General features: G+C 38.6%; 1 protein-coding gene across 4 annotated transcripts in view; it reads left to right on the forward strand.

Annotated features, from left to right (window-relative positions):
• itpr1a (inositol 1,4,5-trisphosphate receptor, type 1a) overlaps positions 1–24011 on the forward strand; it is a 77605-nt gene that overhangs the window by 45827 nt on the left and 7767 nt on the right. For 2 of the 4 annotated variants that reach the window (XM_030134060.1, XM_030134061.1), the window contains 17 exons: positions 1326–1373; positions 2748–2880; positions 4535–4722; positions 10241–10424; positions 10603–10856; positions 11007–11207; positions 11302–11412; positions 12096–12191; positions 12285–12428; positions 12580–12687; positions 12906–13098; positions 14134–14256; positions 17275–17450; positions 18729–18893; positions 20601–20790; positions 20884–20976; positions 23531–23670. In XM_030134060.1, coding sequence (XP_029989920.1) covers positions 1326–1373; positions 2748–2880; positions 4535–4722; positions 10241–10424; positions 10603–10856; positions 11007–11207; positions 11302–11412; positions 12096–12191; positions 12285–12428; positions 12580–12687; positions 12906–13098; positions 14134–14256; positions 17275–17450; positions 18729–18893; positions 20601–20790; positions 20884–20976; positions 23531–23670 — 2547 coding nt within the window. The remainder of the gene's footprint in view (positions 1–1325; positions 1374–2747; positions 2881–4534; positions 4723–10240; positions 10425–10602; positions 10857–11006; positions 11208–11301; positions 11413–12095; positions 12192–12284; positions 12429–12579; positions 12688–12905; positions 13099–14133; positions 14257–17274; positions 17451–18728; positions 18894–20600; positions 20791–20883; positions 20977–23530; positions 23671–24011) is intronic. The other 2 variants (XM_030134062.1, XM_030134063.1) reach the window with 2 other exon arrangements.

Below are 24011 nucleotides of genomic sequence, written 5' to 3' on the forward strand. Positions count from 1 at the left end.
TGGTCATATAAATCCTACAGCATGGATATGGTCGGCGCTAATCTTTTTAATCTAATACATTAGCATCTTTGGCACAACTTCAGAGCTCGTTATTCTGAACACTCTACTGATAAGTTTAGTAATATTTTTTTAATATTTGAAAATAGAGATACTACAATCAGTCCCTTTAACATCTTTAGACTCATTATAAATCATGTTAACCAAAACTAATTGGCTAATTACAACCTCTAAGCCTCTGTTGCTTTTATCAGATTAAGTCTGGAGACATCAACATACTGTGTGTGACCTGAGTTTAACTTAATTTCTATACTGTTAACAACCACATACCAGACTCTTAACCTCTATAAGATAACCTTTTGATGAATATAGTCAGTATGAAGACTACGTAGCGAATTAAAACAGACCCCCAAATCGAAATATCATCCATCCTTGACATTGACTGTGTTTAACTGTCAGAGTGTGTAAATCCTCTGTGTTGGTGTGTCTGTGTGTCTCTGCTCTATCTCTCTCTCTTCTCCTGTGTTTTTGGTGACAGATGGCCTCTGTAAGCAGCTCTGTGTCACTGGTTTAGTGGCCTGGTTCCTTTTGGAGTGATTATGTAACTCTAACCCCACTGCTCCTCTCCTCTCTCCTCACCTGCCCCTCCTTAGTGAGTCGTTTTACATAACATCGTATGTGGAGCATTGCCTTTTTTCCCTCTGCGAACATGCACTGTACATGCAGATACTGAATTACAGTATTGGTCTGTAACCTGAATACCCATTGTTTTTGTAAATACAGGAACACAAGAGATCACATTTTTGTATTTGATTGAACTGATGTGGTTTGCATTTCACTCATGCTCAGAATTTAGGTCAAAGTGAAAATCACCTATTTGTGTTGACTCACCTCTTACTTGAAATATCATTCACTGTCAATCCAGTCTCTGTCTTTGCATTTTCCATTAATGTTTATGGTAACTTTTTTTCCACTTGCAAGCATGCATAAGTAATTCATATATCATATATTTCACAATCTACACAGTAAGGATAAATATTATACTTAGATATTGAACTCGAATAAAAATAACATTAAACAAATAATATTTTTTTTCATTTTATTGCTGTCAACACAGTACACATCTCCTTTCTCAGCTCTCTAAAACTTCCACATCCATTAACCCTTCCCTGGTATCTAACATGGCATGGCTACTTACACAGTGCAGACTTTTGCATGGCCACTAACAGGCTTCATGATTTGATTATTAACTTAACAGAATGTCTCTTTCTGCACTGCATGTATATTAACCCTGTTTCTATCTATTTGATCACACTCACTGCACTCAGCAGCTGGATCAGAATCAGCCAGAGAAGCTGTTGGAAGACCAGAAGAGGGTAGGTACTCAGATGAACATGGCGGCTAAAGTAAAGCCTCCAACCCATGGTGAGATTTTCTAATTTGTCATATGATTTGAACAGACAAGAACACCACACATTTCCCTGCTTCTGTTTTTTGTGATTGTGCTTGAAGTAACATCTCACCAATGTGCTCTTAATCTAAATAAGCATCTATTTTACATACATCACATATTTCCCTCCCCCTCTTTTCTTGATGTCTCCAGCAAGGAAAAGTATAGATCTTTCAATTCTTCTGTAGAGAGCGGCTATAATATCAACAGACTAGAAAAAGAATATTGATTACACTCCATGGTTACATAATATAGTCTTAGTGTCACTCAGGTATTATCAGTAGCTTTTTATCGAGGAGTCGACATCACTGAACTTTAATCCACGGCTGTGAATCTGTTTTATACACAAACTAATTGCAACCAATCTATCCCCCTTTTTATTGCTCTCTGTCATTTCTTTGTCAAATATTTTTCTTAAATTACAATTACAGAAACAATTTAATCCTTTCAGCAACTTTGATTTGTGTTATTATTCAAAGTTATTAGATTCACGGTGTCACCCACAACATGAGACACATATGTAGATGACATTAACAAAGAAAGATTAAGGAAGGTTTCATTCACGATTCAAGGTAGAATTAAGCAAAAAGACTGTGGCGTGTGACTTATCTTATTCATACAATTGATTAACCCAGTGCCAATATAAGACGTGAACACTCTTTTTCACACCTCCCACATAAATGAATCCTGACCTTCAGCACATAGCTATGGCATCACAGCTTACATAATGGCTCTGTCGCCTATCGAGGACCACCCACAGATGACAACGATTTGCACATAATCACGCACAAACACAAAAACCCTTCTCTTTCATTTCCTTCACTTTATCGCAAGGGAGGTCTGCAGGTAACTATGGGCTGTAGTTGCCATAACAACAGCAAAGTCGTGCTGCCGACTGCTCAACAGTGGATGAGTCACAATGTGGGAGGGTCAGCCCCAGGTCTGTTTAAGTGAAAACCAGGACCTCACATTGTCACTACAGAGGGTCAGTGTTGATGATAACAATAACAGTTTTGGCCAAGTGGGTGGTAAATGACAAACCTGCAAGTTTTCCTGCATGAAAATGTGACTGGATATAGTCTTGAACTTAAATATTTAAAATAAATAGTTGATATGTAGTACAGTGTGGTCCCAGTGGTAAACAGGTTATTTTGTTAGAACTGAGGAGTTCCAGCATTCCTTTTGGAATCTAAGTACAATGTCTGATTGATGATGCATATTACTACTGTTATACAACCGCTCCTTTCTCGTCATCACTGACATCACATCATTTCATCCTTCCCTTTTTTTCCTCTCATAGGGCGAGGCACTGAGACAGATTCTGGTGAACCGTTACTATGGCAACTTCCATCGGAGTAGTGGGCGAAGGGACAGCCTGACATCATTCACCAATGGCCCCCTCAGTCCAGTGGGACATGGTAAAAACCAGTCAGGTGGGACACTGATAACTGTTAGTCATTTCCAACACCTAAGTTTAGTTCTGCATCAGTGTATTACATAAGGCCATGAAAACACGTCAACATCTCACACTGAGATGAAGTTTCAGTGAATTGTTTACCTTGTGTCTTTGCTAAAGGGAAACCAGCAATAACTAGAGTGACTGTTAAGGAGCAAAGTCTAGAAACAACTTTTGCTTTTTGGTCAGCCAAAATGTTCTCTGCCCCTGAAGTTGTGGTAAAGCAAGGTTTTTTTAAAGTGTTATGTAACGATCTGTCTGTCTTTCCATGGTCTGGTTATCAGGTTCAGAGTAGTGCTATGAGCTGCCCTTTGAGCTTGCACAGCACAACACTGCAATCATTATTTGATAACAAAGACATTGTGTTATTGTGGAAAGTCAAAATATTAAAAGAGATGCACCACTTTTGAATGTTTCAACCAAATTAAATTTATTGAGTGACATTTTATCAGCATATCAAGTTTTGGGGGACATATTGGAGCCAGTGTATGTGGTGTCATTCTGTTTTTCATATACATTTAGCAATGCCACATTAACCCAGTAACTGGATGGCATTGTTATCTGCTATGACACACATAACAGGATTTGCAAATCCACTGTAACATGTGCAATGCCTCTACCTGGATGTAAATGCCTTACCATTCACAATATAGTTATGATTAATGGTGCAGATGTTCAAATTCAACTGAGGTGGAAAATCAAGGAGCAAAATCTCCCCTTTTACCAGTTCACCATGTCTCCCATGTACACCAAGGTTCTGGCAAACTTCCAGACCACAGGATGTTTAGCCCTCCCCTGTGTGATCCACTTTACACCGTTGCTAGGTGACAGGCTGCTACTTCCTGTGAAAACAGCTTTTGCACCTGTTGCAGAAACCAGAGCCAGGCTAAGAATCCCATATGTACCCTGAGGCTGGGGCCTGAGGAGGGAATGTGGAAGCCAAGTCTGTGCAATGCAACGCCACAGTTGCACAAATCATTGTAGTAATATATTAGTATCACGGTAGTTATATGTTTCATTGCATTTTTCCACTTTTTTCCACTAAACATGTTCAGATCTTTGTCAGTCATGTGGATTGGCAAGTAAATGCAAAACACAACTAGGCCTATGTTATCTTTTGTACACTGTATTGTATTTCCAGCAATGTTCAGATTTAGAATAATTTCATTCAATATAAGATTAAAGATAATATAACATTTAAACAAACTTATTGTTAAGTTAATGTCACTGGCAGCTAGTCCATTACAATAAAATGATACAACCTGAATGTACTGTACTGAAGGTAAAGTTAATAATCCTTGAGGCATTAGTTTATCTCGTATTTTTTTTTTAATGTTTTTATTGAGAGACATCCAGTGACAGAAATTACAGTCTGTGTATCTGAAGGTCAAAGTATGTGGTGGTTCATGGTGGACACTTGTGGCTCATCCAACATACATAATTTAGTATTATTATGTAATCTTGTACTCCTAGGCATTATTCACGGTTAATACTAACTTGAGGACCAACTAAAATTAACAGCTTTAGCTTTGCTTAAAATCAGGTGAATGGACATAATATTTACATCTGTAAGCCCAAGCAACTGTTAGAGTCATTTATGCTGTTTTGATTTTTCTGTCTTTGTCTTGCAGCATTAGGAGGGCCTGGAGGTCTGAGCCGTGGTGAAATGAGCCTAGCAGAGGTACAGTGTCACCTCGATAAGGAGGGAGCCTCTGACCTGGTCATTGACCTCATCATGAACACTACTAGTGACAGAGTTTTCCAAGAAAGCATCCTGCTGGCCATTGCATTGTTAGAGGGTGGAAACACCACGATCCAGGTCAGTGCATTCTAGACCTTTGTAATATGAGCTGGAATATTGTCAGTTTCAGCTTATCCTGCAGTGAATCTGTACAGTAGATGCTATGTTACAGTTTCATTAGAGAAAAGTGCATGCCCTATCATGGATAGAAGTTTTCATTACTATAGTATGTGGGTCAGTGTGCCACCATAGCTGCACATGTACATCTCAAAGGCAGCCCTCCTCCCCCCACCATATCCACCACTGTATCTTTTACCTCAAGCCTCCAGACTGCCTGCTAATGGTGCCACCTGAATATTGATTCTTATATTTTAACTATATTTTTATTTCTGTCAGTATGCAAACTCAGAAATGTGCTTTAGACAGCAATAATAAACTAGATTTTCCTGATTTTTCCCCCTCCTTTTTGTTTCTGTTCTCTTAAACATGAGCCACACTACATTTTTTTCCGCTTGTCTTTTTTGTGTCTTCCTGTCTCTCTGTCTGTCTGGTGATCTGTCTGTCTTTCTGTCTGTCTGTCTGTCTGACTTGTTGTGTAAGTGCAGGGCTTGCATAATCAGATTAGAGTGAGAGAGCCACTGTTGCGGAGATAATGCTTTGGCTTCCCACGGCTGCTGCAGAGCTGCATCACGTGATCAGTCTGTGTTACATAAGGCCTGTGTGAATGAACAATGAGGAATGTCTCAGCCTTCAAAACATTCCAGCCTCTCTCCCGCTCCCTCAAGCTCTCTTGCCGGCCCAAACTGGGTCATGCTGGGCCTCCGGAACTGGGGCAGTGGGGAGAGAGGGCGGAGGGAAGGGGGAACATAGAGGGGATTGAAGAAAACTGGAGCTTCTCTTACCTTTGCATTCTGAAGTTTCTGCTGAAAAGGAGGTTTATTACAGGGGAAAGGGTATTCTACATGCAGTGTTCAAAAATAAACCACACAGTACAAATATTTATTTAAGTTACTGGATACATTTTCTACAAAATCCCAAAAGGTTTAGCATAAGGGAGAAGTGGCTACATCTATATCCTCATCCTTTATATGTAAAAACATGAAGTACTTTTCTCGGACAGCCTAAAGTCTATTTAAAGTATATCTATCAGCATAACTGTCATTTGTGGGAGAAAATGGGCTGCATTTGCTTCAATAAAATGCACAAGTTTTTATGACTGACTTTTTATGTCATCACCTGACAAAGCCGAACTGAGCACCTGTTGCTGTCTTGGATATCTTGTTCTCACTTAATAGTTAACTATTTACACATGACCTACATAGCACACAGAAATAAACCACACAGACACGTCTTCACTCAACGGAGTTCACTCTGCTGTCATATAAAATCAAAAATATGCCAAAATGACATGATTGCCTTGGTCTTTTTGTTTTTTTTAGCTGCCTGTTAGTTTGTTGGCTACTCTCTGTCCTCTGTCTCCTTCCAGCTTTTCTACGCAAAAGTCAGACATCTGTAAATTGTGTAAAAGTCGACTTGTGACATTTCACTTCTCAGCCATCTGGCATGTAACCGCATGGCAGGCTATTCTGCTTCCCCACAAAACACTTGTGTAGCAAGAGCTTTTAACCAATGCTGTTAGAAAACACTAAAATAGACACAGTTCAGTACAGCTATAAAATTGTCATGATATGTTGCTGGAAATGAAATGGCCAAAAGAATAGTTTTTGGACGAGAGCAAATCTGCAGTTCCATTTGGTTTGCATGTGGTGCTGGTTGACATGAGAGGGAGGGTGAGAGGGAAAGGGAGCATGAGTATAAATAGCTGTTACATAACATCCCTTTGTTGATGCCAAGTGGCGGAAGGGAAGGAGAGAAGGGAAAGCGCTATGACCTTGTTTTTCAGTGTTTTCCGCCCCCACCTCGCCCCACTCCTCTCCCTCTCATTCCACTAAGGGTTTGTGTCTCCATGGATACAGACGGGCTCTGTGTTTATCCAACACTATAGGGGGCCCTGAGATGCTCTTCCCTCTCCTCTCTCGCCTTTATCCTCCTCTGTTACTATCACTCCATTCTCTCCTTGACCACCATGTGTTACGTCCTAAATTACATCATCTCGCCATCCTGCCACTCATGTCCTTGCTTTTCAAGTGCTATCAAAATACAGATGGCGTCTTGATACAACGGCACAGATTTCATAACTGTGAGTGTGTTACCGGCCGGCTTCAAAACACTACAGACAGCAATGTGGTTAGATGTGAAAGTTTAGGTTTTTCCTCTCAATTCATTGTCAGTAAGACACAACCTTGCATACTTTTCTAAAGAAACCATGAAATGAAAGTTTATTGTGGTATTTTGCTTTAGTGTGGTGTTCCACCTTTATGTGCAAACTTTGTTTCAGTGAGTCACTCAATCTACTGAACTGCACTTCGTTTCGAGAAAACACAGCGTACAAAGATCACTCTGTCAACTGTCTGCTGCAGGTGAAAACTTTCACTGCAGCATGAAATGATTAACAACCCTTACATGACCAATATGCTCCCCTCTAGCCACCATCAGTCAAACTTGCTGCAGTGAAATCTAAGCTCTCATCTAACCCTCATCCATAAGATTAAATACCCCTACCAACATGGTGCTAGTACAGCCAGTGCTGAACTGTGAGGCCCACTGCGTTATCCCTAACCCAGGACATCCTACAGATGACGGGTTAGAGTGTTAATAAAATGACAGGTTGTGAAAATGAGTGTGATTACATAAGAATAAAGTTGGCAGTTGCTCAGTTTTGGAGAGAATACTGTATTGCAGAGCATGTGTGATATGTGGGTGTGTCCTTTCAAAATTGGCATGTGCCTATGCCTGAGACAGCTGACCTAGTTTTCTGCGCGTGTGTGTGTGTGTGTGTGTGTAAATGTCAGTAGGCGTGTTTGCGTATGCACTCACCAGTTTGTGTGCTTGTACTGTAGGAGTGTGTGTCTGTGAGTTATGTAATGGTGAAGGGGTGGGGAGGGGGGTGCTCTTCTCTTCTCTCTGTTTGCACTGCTCTAATCAATGTGTGTTATCCTGGCTCTGGGCCTCATGTCTCACCCTCTGCTCCCTTCCTTCCTCACCCTCCTCATCCCCTCACTGCTCTAGCTGGCTGATACAGGATAGAGTTATGTGAGCAAAGACAGACAAGCATGACCATTCCTGCCCCCCACACCTACACCTTGGGCTTGCTGTGAATGGTGAGATGTGAGTAGCTCGCAGCTAATGCCCTTTCTACATTCTTCATGCTGTCATCAGGTTGTTTATTACGTGATGGCCTTGCTTGGTAGCTCCCCCCTCCCCATCCTGATATCACTTCGTCCCCGTGTGTTGGCAGACTGCGTACGTGCAGGAGGGCTGCTGCACAGTGGTGGAGGGCCGGGGTGGGGCACAAGGCTCTGGAATCTGCTCTGGGGCACAAGCACTCAGTTATGTCATTGTTTCTTCCACTTTGGAAGAATTCTGGCTGCAAAACAATCTGAGCTCTGAATTGAACTGATAAAACTACTCTCGTTTTTGGCTGGTTAATTGGTCTGTCACTGTTTTAAATTCTGAAACAAAAGCCCTGGCAGTGTTTTAACAATATAAAGCCTTGCTGTGCAAACACATTCAGTCAAATTAGTTTTATTTCCATTGTCCAGTAACCTCAAGGGACTCTGGAATCTGCACAGTGTACAGCTGTCCTCCTTCAGGCCAACAGCTCAAATAAAGGAAAACCTTGTTGTGGGGGAATAAATGGAAAAATCTCAGGAAGAGTCACGGATGAAAACCTCATCTTCACTCTTACAGGACAGATTGGGAGTTCTTTTTAGAAAAATGTGCATGTATACAGAAAATGAATGCATACTACATTACATACAGCAATATATGTTCAAAGGATGTCCTTGGTAAAGGAGACACAAAGGGTTGTTTTGTCCTTTTCCTCAGCATTTGCCTTGTGACTGTCATTTATTTATTTCCTCCAGTAGCCCAGTTTTCATATCTAACCTGGAAAGACAGATGGTTATGTAACAAACTTTCAGAACTGGCCTAGATACTGTCTGATAACATTTTCTCCCTCCATATCAGTTGCTCTCATTTTACCCCTCTCTCAATCATCGGCTTGTTTCTCATTTCACTTCCTTATTACCTCTTTGGTGTCTGTCTCTTGCCTGAAGCCTTTTCCTCCCTCCTCCTCTCCATCCCTGTTTCTCTATCTGTGTAAGTAGGCCAGGCTTCTCCCGCTCGTGTCATTTTTCACCCTGTTAGTGTGGCAAGGCGGCTTCTTGGTCAAAGCGTTTCCATAGGCTGCAGCAGATAACAGCTCTTGCATAATCAAAACAACAGCTCAGAGAGTTGGGACATAGTGTATGTATTGCGCATCCAGGCTTGAAAGTGCTCTAATTCTGTATGACCCCATTCCACAGCAATAACTGTAGCATTTAAACCTTCACCTCAGGGTAAAGCCAAACGTCCTTATATAATATTCAGGAATGTCCAGTCAAGACCTGTTTGTGTTGGGTGTTTTTTACTCTAAAACAACCAATTTCGATGTATGGTTATTAACTTAAGCACAAATGCAGTACTGCAAAAATTAGTTTGAGGAAATTTCATATTGAAACAAAGTGTTGACATTATATCCAGAAGTTTTTCACTTAAATCTTACATATTTTTACCCGTTACAAAGCAATCTGTTTTAATTTAACCACCATCTGCAGTATATCTATAGCTATTCATACCTCCAGTATATGTGTGTGTGTGTGTGTATGTGTGTGTGTGTGTGTGTGTACATATATATATATATATATATATATATATATATATATATATGTATATATATATATATATATGTATATATATATATATATATATATATATATATATATATGTATATATATATATATATATATATATATATATGTATATATATATATATGTATATATATATATATATATATATATATATATATATATATATATATATATATGTGTGTGTGTGTGTGTGTGTGTGTGTGTGTGTATAATACCGCACTGCCAATTTGATGTACATTATTATTATTATTATTATTATTATTATTATTATTACTACTACTACTACTACTACTACTACTACTACTACTACTACTACTACTACTACTACTACTACTACTACTACTCTTTTCAAGTGCAGTTGTACAATAAAATCCCTTGTTCAAAGTACAGGCATGTACTGTCTGCTGATGATGTTTCTATACAGTTCCTATTCTCCATAACACAAAATAAAGTCTGAATAGTGACTATAATACCATAGAGAAAACCCCCTGAGATCCAGAAATGCATTTTGTCCTTTGTAGGGGGCAATAGTTTATACTTCTTCCTACTTATTTTCGACCATGCAAAATTCAGATTTGCACGTACTTGAAGATAGATTCTGTTCATTTATTCAGTTATGCTGTTTCCAATCAAGGCAATTAGTAATTGTAAAAAAGCCAGAACTTTTACTTTCTTGGGTTTCAGGAGGATATACAAAGCCTGGCCAAAACTGGGGACTTTTTTGGCCAGGATGTGTACATAAAAAAACAGTGTTCAATTTTTTCTTCTCTTTCTGTTTATCCAGCGTTCATTTTTTTGCCGTTTGACTGAAGATAAGAAATCAGAAAAGTTTTTCCGGGTGTTTTACGACCGCATGAAGCTGGCGCAGCTAGAGATCAAAGCTACAGTCACAGTGAACACCAGCGACCTTGGAAACAGGAAGAAGGACGATGATAGTCAGGACAAAGATGTTCCTGTTCGAAAGAAAGGTCAGTGGTTACCTGGTCTCACAGAGCCAGACCTACATCCACACTTTGTTTTTGGCAAAGTGTAGACAGATTAACTGTTAAGTTTCCCTTCTAGTTTGTTTATATAAAAATATGTTAATGCAAGGCTTGTTGTCCAATTCATTTAGTTATGCTTAGTTATTCTCTGTTGTCTATTCAGCCAGAGACTCAGCAGTTGTCATGACAGAGGATGTGAAAGAGCAACTAATAGAGGCCTCATCTGCCACCAAGAAGGCTTTTAACTCTTACCGGCGTGAGGCAGACCCTGAGGACCACTTCACCTCAGCTGATGGTCAGCCCAGCTCAGGGGACAAGAACCAGGATGATGGAGAGATGAGCTTTGTGATTGTGATCATGCGACCAATCCTTCGCTTCCTCCAGTTACTCTGTGAGAATCACAACCGGGACCTGCAGGTATGGTAGTTTAAGCATCACAGTTTTGCTACAGGAACGCATATTCAACTCATGTTCATAATCCAAATCAGCTGTGCTTTCTCAACCTGTCAGTTACACAATGGTCTTTGTTTCTGCTGCCGCCTCTCACATTTTCTAAAATCTTTGTAGAACTTCCTTCGCTGTCAAAACAACAAGAACAACTACAATCTAGTATGTGAGACTCTGCAGTTTTTAGACTGTATCTGTGGCAGCACCACTGGAGGTCTGGGTCTACTGGGACTCTACATTAATGAGAAGAATGTAGCCCTCATCAATCAAACCCTGGAGAGTCTCACAGAGTACTGCCAAGGCCCGTGCCATGAAAACCAGGTACAGCACAGACTACTGTGGAAGTATAAAGTGGGATGGCACTAAACCACTGATGGTCTGTCTTATGTATTTTTCATTTCCTGTTTCCTCCCAGAATTGCATTGCCACTCACGAGTCCAATGGTATCGATATCATTATCGCTCTGATCCTTAATGACATAAACCCACTTGGGAAGAAGAGGATGGACCTGGTGTTGGAGCTCAAGGTGATTTGACTTTTCTGGTGACTGGTGACGAGGGTTAAAAAATATGCAAAAAAAGAATCACATAACAGATGCTGTGATTGTGAGTCACAATTTCAGTGGGAATGGTACTTTTATTCTGAAAAAAAAAAAAAAAAAGATAAGTAAGAAAAAGATCTAAAAATCAGGGTGATTATTGCTGGAATCTTTATCAAAGAAAACATGTCCCCTTATATCTGATGACTAAAATGTTTAGGCCAAGTCACAATGCTTTGTTTATATGGTGTAGTTTGTGATATATCTGAGTAAAAAAAAGTGCCATTCCTGTGATTTTAAACATTGCATGTAGCTATACTGCAAATTCACTGATGTTTCAATTAATTTTTCATTCCTGCTAGTAAGTGACAGGTCTAATCCTGGGGAGCAAGTTAGCTTTGGATCTGAAAATAGTAAAAAATAAAATAAAAAAAAAAGAGTGGTTTCTTTTCACAGCAGGATGGAATATCATTTACAAGCTACCAGTGTAAGAGCAGGACATTCGTTGGTCTGAGCTGAGCTGGCTTTTGTGCAGGCCTGCCAAAACAAATAGCTGCACCGTGCATTTTCCTAGAGCACCAGGGATCCTGTGTGTTTTTCTTGGAGCTTAAGCTCTTATCTGAGAGTTCTCATTTTTCTACTTCTACTCTTTTTTTATTTTAACTTTTTAGAACAATGCGTCTAAACTGCTGCTGGCCATTATGGAGAGCCGCCATGACAGTGAGAATGCAGAGAGGATCCTATATAACATGAGACCTAAAGAGCTGGTAAGGAAGAGATGCTTTTACACCCTTCTGATTTTCTCAGCTTTTGTTTTCAACACCTACAAGTTTTCTTGATGTACGTTTGTTTCTCTTCAGGTGGAAGTGATTAAAAAGGCCTATCTGCAGGGAGAGGTGGAGTTTGAGGACACAAAAGAGGATGAGGATAATGGAGAAGAGGAGGAACATGATGCTGCTTCTCCCAGAAATGTTGGACACAACATTTATATTTTAGCTCACCAGGTCTGGTATTCATCTCTGCCACATGTTATAAAATCCCAAGCTGATTATACAACTAAATAGCGGTAAAAAAAAAAAAGTTGTTGTTTTTTTTTTCGTGAATGAGTGTGATGCATTATCCATGTGTGTCTTAAACCTTTTTTCCTTTATACAGTTGGCACGCCATAATAAGGAGCTGTCCATAATGTTAAAGCCAGGAGGAGCCAATGGAGAGGGAGATGAAGCCTTGGAGTTTTACGCCAAACACACAGCACAGATAGAGGTCACAACATACCATTACAAACAAAAAAAACATATTCATATTCAGTACTTGATAGCCCTCTGTTGTAGAAATGTAAATAAAGTTAATGACCTGCCAAACTAGATGAAAATATCAGAAAAGGTTTGTTGTCATATCACAAAACATCAGCCTTATGAGCCTAAAGAGGCCAAGATGTTCTCATGAGGTCCTCTGAGGTGACTTTGAGTCTCTGTGTTCAGATTGTGCGTCAGGATCGGACCATGGAGGAGATTGTGTTCCCTGTTCCCAACATCTGTGAGTTCCTGACCTCTGAGTCAAAGTTACGAGTCTACTACACCACTGAGAGAGATGAGCAGGGCAGCAAAATCAACGACTTCTTCCTGCGAGCGGAGGACCTCTTCAATGAGATGAACTGGCAGAAGAAACTCAGAGGTATGACCACAATGTGAACATGTAGGTCAAATATGAATATTTAGCATTTGAAAATAAAGGATTATGTCAGTATATAGACTACAAATTGTTGACTAAACCCACCAAAGAGTAGTTGGCGTAGTTTTTATTGCAAAAATTGAAAAAGAATCAAAAAGAACAATCATTTTCATAAATTTACAGATAAAATCTTTATAAATGTGGTGTCATTTTGATTCAACTGTTAATCATCCACAGTTAATAAAAGCAGGAGCAAAGGGTAAAGTGAGTGAAAAAAAAACAAAAAAAAAAAGAACTCCCTGAACCCTCCCTGTGGTTGGTAGATAAAAATGCATATCCCCAGCACAACAACAGGGCTAACAGTGTCATCCTGCGTATGCTGTGTGTGTGCATGTTTCCACTGTCTAAAAGCAGACAGGGGCTTTCCACATTCTTCAGGCCATGAAACATTTGTACAGTAACCTTATGAATCACAACTGAGAGCTTACTCGCTCACGTACACAAACATACAGGGACCCGCACCCACACTCAGTCACACTTCTGATCCATGTACAAGACTGCATACCCACACAAAGCTATATTTTGTCTCTTGCTCACAAGAGGGGATGGACAGAGAAAAGTCCCCGCATCTGTTTCTCCTTTTCCACGAACAGCAGAGGTCAGATCACCAGAAAATCGTCTACACATGTGCTGGAGAAAAAAAAATGACAGTGTCTGACAATGGACAGCCCTGTTTTGTGTCCTAAATGTTTTTAAGGTGAATTATGGTAGCAACTTGTAAGCATAAATCGATAAGAATGTAGGCTGTTTTAATTCCTTCTGCATGAACTTAGCTTACATGTGACAGTATAAGTCATGAAAAAAAATTAAAGTTGGAAAAAGTATATATTTTTTTTACATTTCTGATAATAATGTTTAATCTGAAGGCATCACCCAGGAGCATTTTTACAGAATATATCCAAGTAAATCCAATTATGTGTGATCACTTGTCAACAATATGCATTGTGTGTCATTGCATCTGTGTCCTCTCCACTTCAGCTCAGCAGGTGCTGTACTGGTGCTCCAGGAACATATCCGTTTGGAGTAATGTTTCCTTTAACCTGGCTGTGCTCATGAACCTGCTTGTCTGCTTCTTCTACCCCCTGGAGGGGGTTCATGGAGGTTAGCCACACATGAGCTGACATTTGAGTGTGTGAAAACGCTTAAAATGAAACTAGTCACGCCCTATTATTAATGTGAATCTGAAATCGGATTATGTTTCCCAATATTTCTGTGTTTTGTTTTGTTTTTTTTACCTGTTTAAATTTTTGTTCAGCTAAAAGTATTACATCAGATTCGCACATCCATCATTTACTGATTCTATAGCAGTTTTATAGAATATTTTGGTGCAGTATATCATGTTTTACCTCATCTCTGTAGTTTATTAATATGTGCTATGCTGCTCTTGCAGAAACTAGGGTCACTTAAAGGTTATTCATTCCAATGATGCAAAACAGGAAGGTCAGGGGCTCACTGACATGTTTTTCATGCACAAAATGCTCTCGTTTAGTTTTCTAGGTAGTACTTTTACAGTGTGTGTTAACTAACAGTCACTGTAATAGATATGCAGAAGGCTATGTATAATTTAAAGAACAAATTGCCACAGGCTGCAGTAAAGCTTTAGTATTGGGCTATACACTACATATTGTCCCATCAGGTTCACGTGATATTTTTACAAAAGACATTGAAAAGCAATGTCACATGATTCAACCGTCCATCGACTATGAAGAGGAGTCTCTGAGTCCTGCTCCCAGGCATCAGCGTTGACCCACTAATCTCATTTTTCACAAACTTGTAATCTACCTGCTGCTGATCACCTGATTAGGATTAGGGGCATGACCTGAGTAGCCCCTGTTTTTGTTGCCCACAAACCTTTTCCCATGTAAACAGAGACTTATTTTCACACAAGGCTTCAAGGCTTGAGTTCATATTTGATATTAAAAACACTGAAGACCAGGAGAACCCGTGTGAACATGTCACAAATCAGATTGTAGTTCATCAAACACTACTTACCCCTCCTTAATAAATCTTACATCAGTTTCTATCTAACTTGATTCTAGTGTTTTATGCCTTGCTTGGTTCGCTTTCTTATCTCAATCTATGACAGAAGGCTGAGGTGGCTTTTGATGAAACTGCCATATTTACATTTAACAAAAATATGTATATATTAAAAAAATAAATTAAGAAATAGAGTAAGACATTACATCAACCATCTAAATTATGATTTCATGTTAGATATTTTCATGTAAAAAAGACAAATATAATTGTCTTTGAATAAAATATAACTCAACAAATCTTCATTTCAATCTAAGATTAAACTGGAATAATTCAGGGTTACTAAAAATAGTGTAGATTGGTCTTTGAAAAAAATGATTAATGCAGTTATTGTAATCATTTTGTTGTCCGTCTGTCTGTCCATTCGACATAATCGCATTATCGGAAAAATGTATTGAGATATTGGCACCAAATTTATACTGTGGATGAATCTTGTCATAGAGGAGAAGCCTGTTGAAAATAGGTGACCTTGACCTTCTTTTTCAAGGTCCAGTGGTCTTATGCAGTTATAATATCTGAATACTTTCACATATAAATTTGTATATAATAAGTTTTACAGAAAGACAGTCTAATCTAAATTATAGGGCAGTAACTTTCAACAGAATCTTACACTATATTTTCCCAAGGGGTATTAAAAGTGCATGTTATGTTACTTTTTATATTACAATAAGATTGAAATTCAACTTTACATGTCTTTGTTTGTTGAACTAAATGATCATTCAACACAAGTAGCACTTGTGCTTCACCCTCCACACTGGAACACTAGACCTTGGTGTGTAAAACAGGATCACGTGAGTCTCCAACATACCTACAGTCTAACAGGAACATTTATGGCTTTGGGCCCAGGCCTCTCTCTGTTCCTCACATACTGTGTGCTTGCCCTCCCCCCACACCACTCCCTCCTTTGCTCGGGGCTTTAGAATGAGGGTTATAAGAGCAAGAGATCTAGGTCAGTGTGTTCTGCCTGCATGCATGACTGACTGCCTTTTGATGAATAGCTATGGTTAGAATCACACACTCATGACACATGTTCTCACACCAACACTGTGTACTTCAGTAATTCTCAACTGTTGATTGAACACATGCATCTTATCTGTACACACTGTAATTAATCTACATGCACATTTAACAGAGGTGAAGGGTAGGTGCAGGGTCTGCGGATGCACCAAAGCACCCCGTCTGCCACATCACGGGGGCCGTATGTTGCTCCCTGTTCTTTCCTCATGAATCTTTCAGCTGAGGTATTTTTAGAGATGGCTGTTATGTAAGTGGCACCTGTCATGTGATCTCCACAGGGAGTGGGAGGGAGAGCAAGTTAGAGAAAAGGAAGGAGACAGAAAAAGGCAAGGGGGACTGAAGGGGGGCTCCCAGAAACTCAGTAACCCTGACACATCTACATGTTATCTCACATACAAATAAAATGGTTTTAATTCTCAGGGTCCTGCCTTTGTTTTGTTTTTAATTTTCTTTACTTCTTTACATTTTCTACCTTTTCTTTATTAAATGGATTTCAGTGATTAATATGTGTCCTCTTCCTTAATGCAAAAATATACAGGCACACATTCTGTCCTGTGTTTTAAGAAATAGATTTTAGTTTACTGAGGTGGCACATTGGGTGTGGCCTCATATTTTTCTGGTGGTCAAACCAGGTTTTGGTTTGTAGCGCCAGTGACGCATTGCCAAATAAAATCTCTGACTAATACACTAATCCTGGATTTAGTATGTGATCAAGAGATGCATCAGGTAGGCTCACACCAAAGCTTACACTCGCACAGACATACATTAAAAAAAAAAAAGTATGTCAGATACTTCAGGGTGTTATGTAACTGGCTCTCTTTGAGTTCAAAGTCTTACTAATGAAGGCTTTAGGCTTGTCTTTGAGGCAGAACTTATTAGAAACCAGTTAAAATCTGGCCTCATTTAAGCTGCAAACTGCATGGTCATGGTCTCAACATGGTTCTGTATTATTCCACATGTGGCACTTCTTTACTGGCTTCTAAATTCAGCAGTTTTAGCAGACTTTGTTGAACTGTGTGTGCAGTAACAGACTTAGTTGTTTTGTGTGTTTGAACTTATGATCTGCAGGTATGCTTGATCCCCACCTGTCAGCACTACTTTGGATGGGGGTCCTGGTGACACTGGTCATCGTTATCATCATGCCCCAACCGCTGGGCATCCGAGCCCTGGTCATTGTCACCATTCTACGCCTCATCTTCTCTGTCGGCCTTGAGCCCACCCTTTTCCTTCTGGGGGCTTTCAATGTGAGTGTCCTATTGCTTTGAAAGGCTTACTCACCAAAATCCAATAAAGAAAAACAAGCTCAAAATGCTTTAGTGATTTTGTGGCTTTAGTTAAGATTTTTGTCTCTTAAATTTAATTCATTAGCTGAATGTGAATGTCAGTTGTGGATTTTTTTGTATAGTACAAATGTCCTATTTCAAAGCAATGTCTCTGTGTGTTATTGTGGTTTGTTGGTAATTCCAAGGGGAATGCTAACACACCACTTCTATTTTACCGTTCATATTCAGTTTGTATTTTCACATACTCAGAAATCTGCACCGCACTAGTTGCAGTTCTCCTTTTGGCTCTTGCTGACTCTTATGCCTACTTGCCGGTTCGATGCCCAGTCTTCCTGTGTTGCCCCTGGCCCTGCAGCTCTTTGCAGCGCCTGGCTGTGTTATGGAGTGTGAAGTGCGTCATTCCACCCTAGAGAGAGACACTGCCCCTTCACCCACTAGAGACTTTCTAGATGTGCTCTTAAAATAAACACATGCACACAAAACAAAGTCTTGAAAGTACCTCTGTCATGTCTCTTCTCAGTCCCTGCATTTACATGTGCACAAGAAACTGGGTTACTGAGAAAAATCAGGTTAAGACAGGAAATCAGAGAACGTGTTATCACGAAGCGCATCTTTGACGGTCTGAAGCCTATATTTAGTAGTAAAGAGTCAGTCTCCTTGACTGTGTTTTTGACTTTTTTTAAATTTTTTTGCTTTGTTTTGTACTTTTACAGATGTTGAAAATATTTGAAACAAAATGCTGAACAACTGTGACATATTCTTTTTACTTATTCATGTTAATGTAAGTCTAATCAACTTAAATCCAGACTATCAGTTTATAGAATAATTTATAGAATACTAGAATTAAACAACTGACATGCTGATGACCTCTTCTTTTACCCTCACTCTGCTGGGACAGTGATACTTTATCGCACACTCACAGGCTCTTGCAAAATCCCTGTTAGAAACCAAGGTAAACATATACATGACCATGAAGTCAGGTTTCTCTTGCAGGCACAGTAGGTAACCGGGTTTTTGTTAATCCCCTACCCTAAATAGCAAATCCAGGTTACTTGTTTATATGATGTTTAAAAAAACAAAAGTCAATAATAATCTTAAGTGCGTGTACATTCTCTAAATGTGTCCTCATTTGGCTTTGTCTCTAACTGACTGTATTTCACTGGTGCAGTTTTCAGTATGATAAGAATCACTGATTGATGACAGTTTTTGATCATAAAACAGAATGAATTTATGTTTCAGGTGTGTAATAAAATCATCTTCCTGATAAGTTTTGTGGGCAACCGAGGAACTTTCACACGAGGCTACAAAGCCATGGTGATGGACTTTGAGTTTCTCTACCATCTCATCTACCTCATCATCTGTTCCCTGGGCGTGTTCGTCCACGTCTTTTTCTACAGTCTATTGGTGAGAGAGATATACGCTGTGGACACATGCATATCCCCTTAATGCCTGAATTTATATACAAGCATATTAAAAAATAAATTATTCATGTTGTTGCTTTAAAGCAGATACTAAATGAAGTGGAGATTGTTAATTTGACTACAGCACATAAAACAGACAGAAATATGGGTACAAATTTGTGACAACAGGATTAATGGTCAGTAGTCATGAAAATGTAATAAAAACAGATTTTCCCATCTCAGGAGATGGAGATGGTTTTATTCATGCCACAAAATTATTTTCAGTGTCCTGACTAGGTATGTATCAAATATCCCTGAAACAGCATTTGGGTAATACATAACGCTATCTCAGCTGATTCCGTAATGGAAATGGTTTGATGCAAATTTGCAACAGTTGGTGTTAAGGGGTTAAACATGTTTCCAATTCTAAAGTGGTTTTGAGTAGAACCATGTGTAAAACATTTTTTCTCTTCGTGAATGTAACTCTAACTTTCCGACATAGTGCATTCAAGGACATATCCTGCTAGTAAGCCAGAGCTTTCCTTATTTGGCACTTTAATGATGCTGCTGTTGTTGCTTTTTGGGTGTTAAGTGTTGTGAGTAGGTGTGTCAAGCCTGTTTTATAATGTGTCACCAGTGATTGGAGATGTTTTCCATTTGCACTAGCACCTCCACAGATGTAGCGCAGCATATTTTCTTATTTCTTTACTTGATAAAAAACATTCTGAACACTTCAATCATTTGTGCAAAACAGAAAAAACAAATGAACGAACAAAAGGAAAAAACTGCACATGCCTCATTATATGAAAATATGTAACTTACACCTTTTATAAGGCTCACATTCCAATCAACATTAACCTTCAAAGACAAAAACAGCCTCTGGTGACCAAAAGCATCTGCTTAAATAACTTTGAACTACTAATTGTTTCAATATATGGAAATATATCAGGTGAAAAACGCACTTACTCTGTGAACATCTGTCTTATTGGACATTCAGAGACTTAAAATGTGAAAAGAGGCATCTTCTGCAATTCTGATTCACCAGTTGCACCCATGATTGACAAATGACAGTGGCTGTAGATTCTTGTATTTATGTTCAGTTAATGATATGTTTTGTTGAGAAATCCACTTTTTCTTCAGTTTTTTCTCTTGATACAAAAACCTGAAAAAGGCAGAGGACAATCTTACAGTAATGGGAAAAAAAAATTTGGAAAATTTTAAAGGATCTCAAATATTATCGTGAAAAATTTGCAAAAAAAATCTTTTTTATATTTCAAACGATGTGGCTGTATGAGACTGACACAAACAAATGAAAACTATTTTTTTTGTTTATTGTTAACAAGAAAAAATAACAAAACTCATGCCCTGGATGTGTTTCATTATCTTGCTGAAATGTCCAGTTTTGACAGCAATGGAATAGTGCACATACAAAGGGGAGCATGTGGGTTTCAAGAATGGCAGATTACATGGTAGAGTTCAATGACTTAAGGGTGATTCTTAATGTAATATATCCCAAATGCATGGGGTGTCCAATGATTTTTTCCAACACTGTACAATAAATAGTGATAAATGACTTAGGAAGGGTTAAAAGTGGTGAAAAAGTCATTTTGAAGTCACCACAAAATAAGTTCTCTTTCTTTAAGTATGTAACCAAAAAGTATTCCTTTTCCTTTTGAGATTATGCATTTGATGTGTTTTTTCACCTCTGCAGCTGTTTGACCTGGTGTACAGAGAGGAGACTTTACTGAATGTAATCAAGAGCGTCACACGTAACGGGCGCTCCATCGTACTCACTGCTGTGCTGGCTCTCATCTTGGTCTACCTGTTCTCCATTGTTGGTTACATTTTCTTCAAAGATGACTTCATCATGGAGGTGGATCGCATCCCCAACACAACACTGAGTAAGGCTGTATATCTCCAAATCGCCCAGAAGATTACATTAATGGATAATTTTTCAAAGCATGACTAACAGACCATCTTATCATGCTTTGTAGAAAATGGAGCCAGTCTGGCGAGTGAGTTTCTGTCTGCAGGAATGTGTCGAGGAGGGTCTGAGGAGAATTGCACTGCAGGGTCCATTCATGAAGGTACTCATCAATACAACACGGTTGTTCATCAGTTAATGACAACTTCCATAAGTAATGGAGTCCACTTAGATGCAGTTGGGTTAGAAATGTATTAAAATAATGGACATTGTGTGTGTCTGAGCTGAACTTGGTGTATTTTGGACATTTAAAGGTTTAAGATTTGGGGAAGCACTGAAAAAAATCTAAATCTTGCCAAGTATATTTTTCTCATTTCTTGTTAAAGTATCTCATCACACTTAAAATAAGACATAATCACCTAAAGAGTAACTTGTAAGAACTCATTTTTAGACAATAGATGTTGAAAATCTTTTTTCAAGAAATCTTACCAAGATAATTTTCACTTGTTCCAGTGGCAGATTTTTTTTTTTGCTTGAATTAAGCAAAAAAAATCTTGAATTAAGCAAATAAAAAAATAAAAAATCTGAAATACGATTTTCAAGATCTTTTGTCTAAAAATAAGTTCTGATATCTCACTGAAAAGTTACTCTTTAGGTGATTATGTCTTATTTTAAGCGTGATGAGATATTTTGACTAGAAATGAGAAAAATACACAGTAAGAGTTTGATTTTTGCAGTGAGTGTAGGACGCTTTACATGCAGAACTGGAATATAATGTGCATAATTATGCTTCAACTAGTGTTTATTGATGTGAATAAGAATGGCTTTGTTGTCAATATCTTAGAATTAAGCATGTATATCCACAGAGGAAACAGCTACTATGTTTCTACCTCTGAATGAACTTCCTGTTCTTTTGTCTGTTTTATGTATGGGAGCCATCCAGCATTAATATGAATTATGGCCACCTATAATGTCTGAGTGTAGTCCAAAGTTAATATCCCTCCAACTAAAAAGCCAAAAATGGACAAAACAAACCCTGGCTCTAACAAGGCCCTTTTTGTGTTTTGTTTTTGTTTTTGTTTTGTGGCCACCACGATGAAGGAAAGAAGAAGTTTCATTTCTTCATGGGTAGTTGTGACTAAATATCTTGACCTTTAAGATATTTGCAAAGAAACAAAGCAGCATAAAGGCTGAGGGCTGGTTTCATATTCTTGAGCTGTTTAGTCAGGTTGTAGTTTTAATGTACAAAAGCACAGTTATTGATAAAACATTTCTTTTTATTGTATGCAACCACTCTTAAAATGGTTGATATGTTTTGATATAAACTCTAGCACCTACTTGGATGGAAAGTTTTGGGTGTGACTGATGATTCCAACCATAAATTGTAGGGATTGATTATAGAACCCACTCAAACTGCTGAATTGCTTTGTTGACACTGTGTCTTATTGCTCTGTCATCTGTCTCTTAATGAATCCACACTTGTGACTTTTTTGTCCATGTGACCCTAATGTCTGACATGTGACCTTATTGACCCCACATGGTAAAACATGTGAACATTCCAAAAAAACCTGAACTCCCCAGAAATTCCCCACAGCTCAAGATATGTGGCGTCTTCTAGACTAAAATGGCAAATATGGTTAATGTTGTAATACTGTGTTAGTGTTACATGTAAAAGTATGTGCATCACATTCATTCAGGCATTTTGTATCGAGCTGTTATTGAGGGGAACAAAATTCAGAAATGAGGCATCAAGAGCTAGTGGTAACAGAAACAAGGCTGTGGAATCAAGGTCCTAAACAATGTCAGGGACCTGTCCTATAAACTAGCCCAGTGTGAGCAAATGAAAGACCTACGGTTCTTGTCCCTGTAGTTCAGCAGAAAAAGAAAATGTAATCACCGGAGATGTAAGATAATTCCACCAGGCAATAAACAAAGTTAACAATGTGTTTACGCCATAATATTTTCTACCCTGACCTTCATTTGACTCTGTCTGGGAGACATAAATTCAGTGTTTTTACTTCTTAATCTTTGTACAATGACCTATAAACTTTATCAAATTGGATAAAACTTTAAAAATGTAAATCATGTTTAGTCCTTGGTTCTGGACAAGTTTTACCAGGGTAACTGAAACAATCCGACTTTTCACAATCACTTGCGCTTTGACTAAGTGCTGTCACACCATGAACCACAACACGTAAACAACGTTTCAGTAGAAATCATGTTCTGTTTAGTGAAAAGGTTCTACAACACAGCAAAAGACTAACCAAAGCTTCAATACAGAGTATATTACTAAGAATTGTTTATAGTTTAGAGATGTTTTAAAGTCTAATTCTGTTGTTCTAAACTGGTGTGAGATAATGTAGTACTTGTTATACACACATTAGGGTTTTTGATGTTTTTCTTAGAATAAAAAGTGCATGTTCTAGTTGTCCTGATCACTCATATTATCTTCAAGTGTACATGTTCACATGTGTAAATTTAGAGGTTTTCTTACATTAGGAAAGCCACTTACTTGACTCTTTTTTTTTTTTGGCTTTTTTCGTACATTTCTTTCTGCAGTTATTTGTTTTACTTATGTCATTACATGCTGAATTTATTCTGTTTTTATGCATTGCGTGTTTCTTTTATCTCTTTCTCTCTATTATGTTAGCATTCTTGTGCAAAATGCATGATTTAATTATAGTTAAAGTAAATTAAAGTTTTCCTTTCTTTATCAGATGTCGACAGTGACAGTGAAGAGGACAGTGACATGGAGAGGACGTGTGACTCTCTCCTAATGTGTATCGTCACAGTATTGAGTCACGGTTTAAGAAGTGGAGGGGGTGTCGGGGACGTTCTCCGAAAACCCTCCAAAGAGGTAAATGCATTTTCGATGAGGTCCCTGACTGTGTCAGAGAGTTTATCGCCTGCAGCTGCAGCACGCGTCATGTGAGCTCTGGATCTGAGCCTATCATGCCCTCAACTTTCTTTTCTTGGAAAAGAATAGAGGTTTCACAATGTTTCCTCACAGCTGTGCTGGCTCCGCCTTGTGTGAGAAATAAACCTCAAAATAGAATTCCACCGAATTCAGGCTCAACCACTAATGATGTTAAAAGAGGATGTGAATATCTGCTGCACGTACTCACACTGCAGTGCCAGTCTGACCTTAAAGTAATAATGGCTGTTGAGGGAATTTTTTTGAAATAAGGAAATATTCAC

The sequence above is a fragment of the Sphaeramia orbicularis genome, chromosome 5 (genome assembly GCF_902148855.1).
Source record: "Sphaeramia orbicularis chromosome 5, fSphaOr1.1, whole genome shotgun sequence".
Classification (NCBI taxonomy): domain Eukaryota; kingdom Metazoa; phylum Chordata; class Actinopteri; order Kurtiformes; family Apogonidae; genus Sphaeramia; species Sphaeramia orbicularis.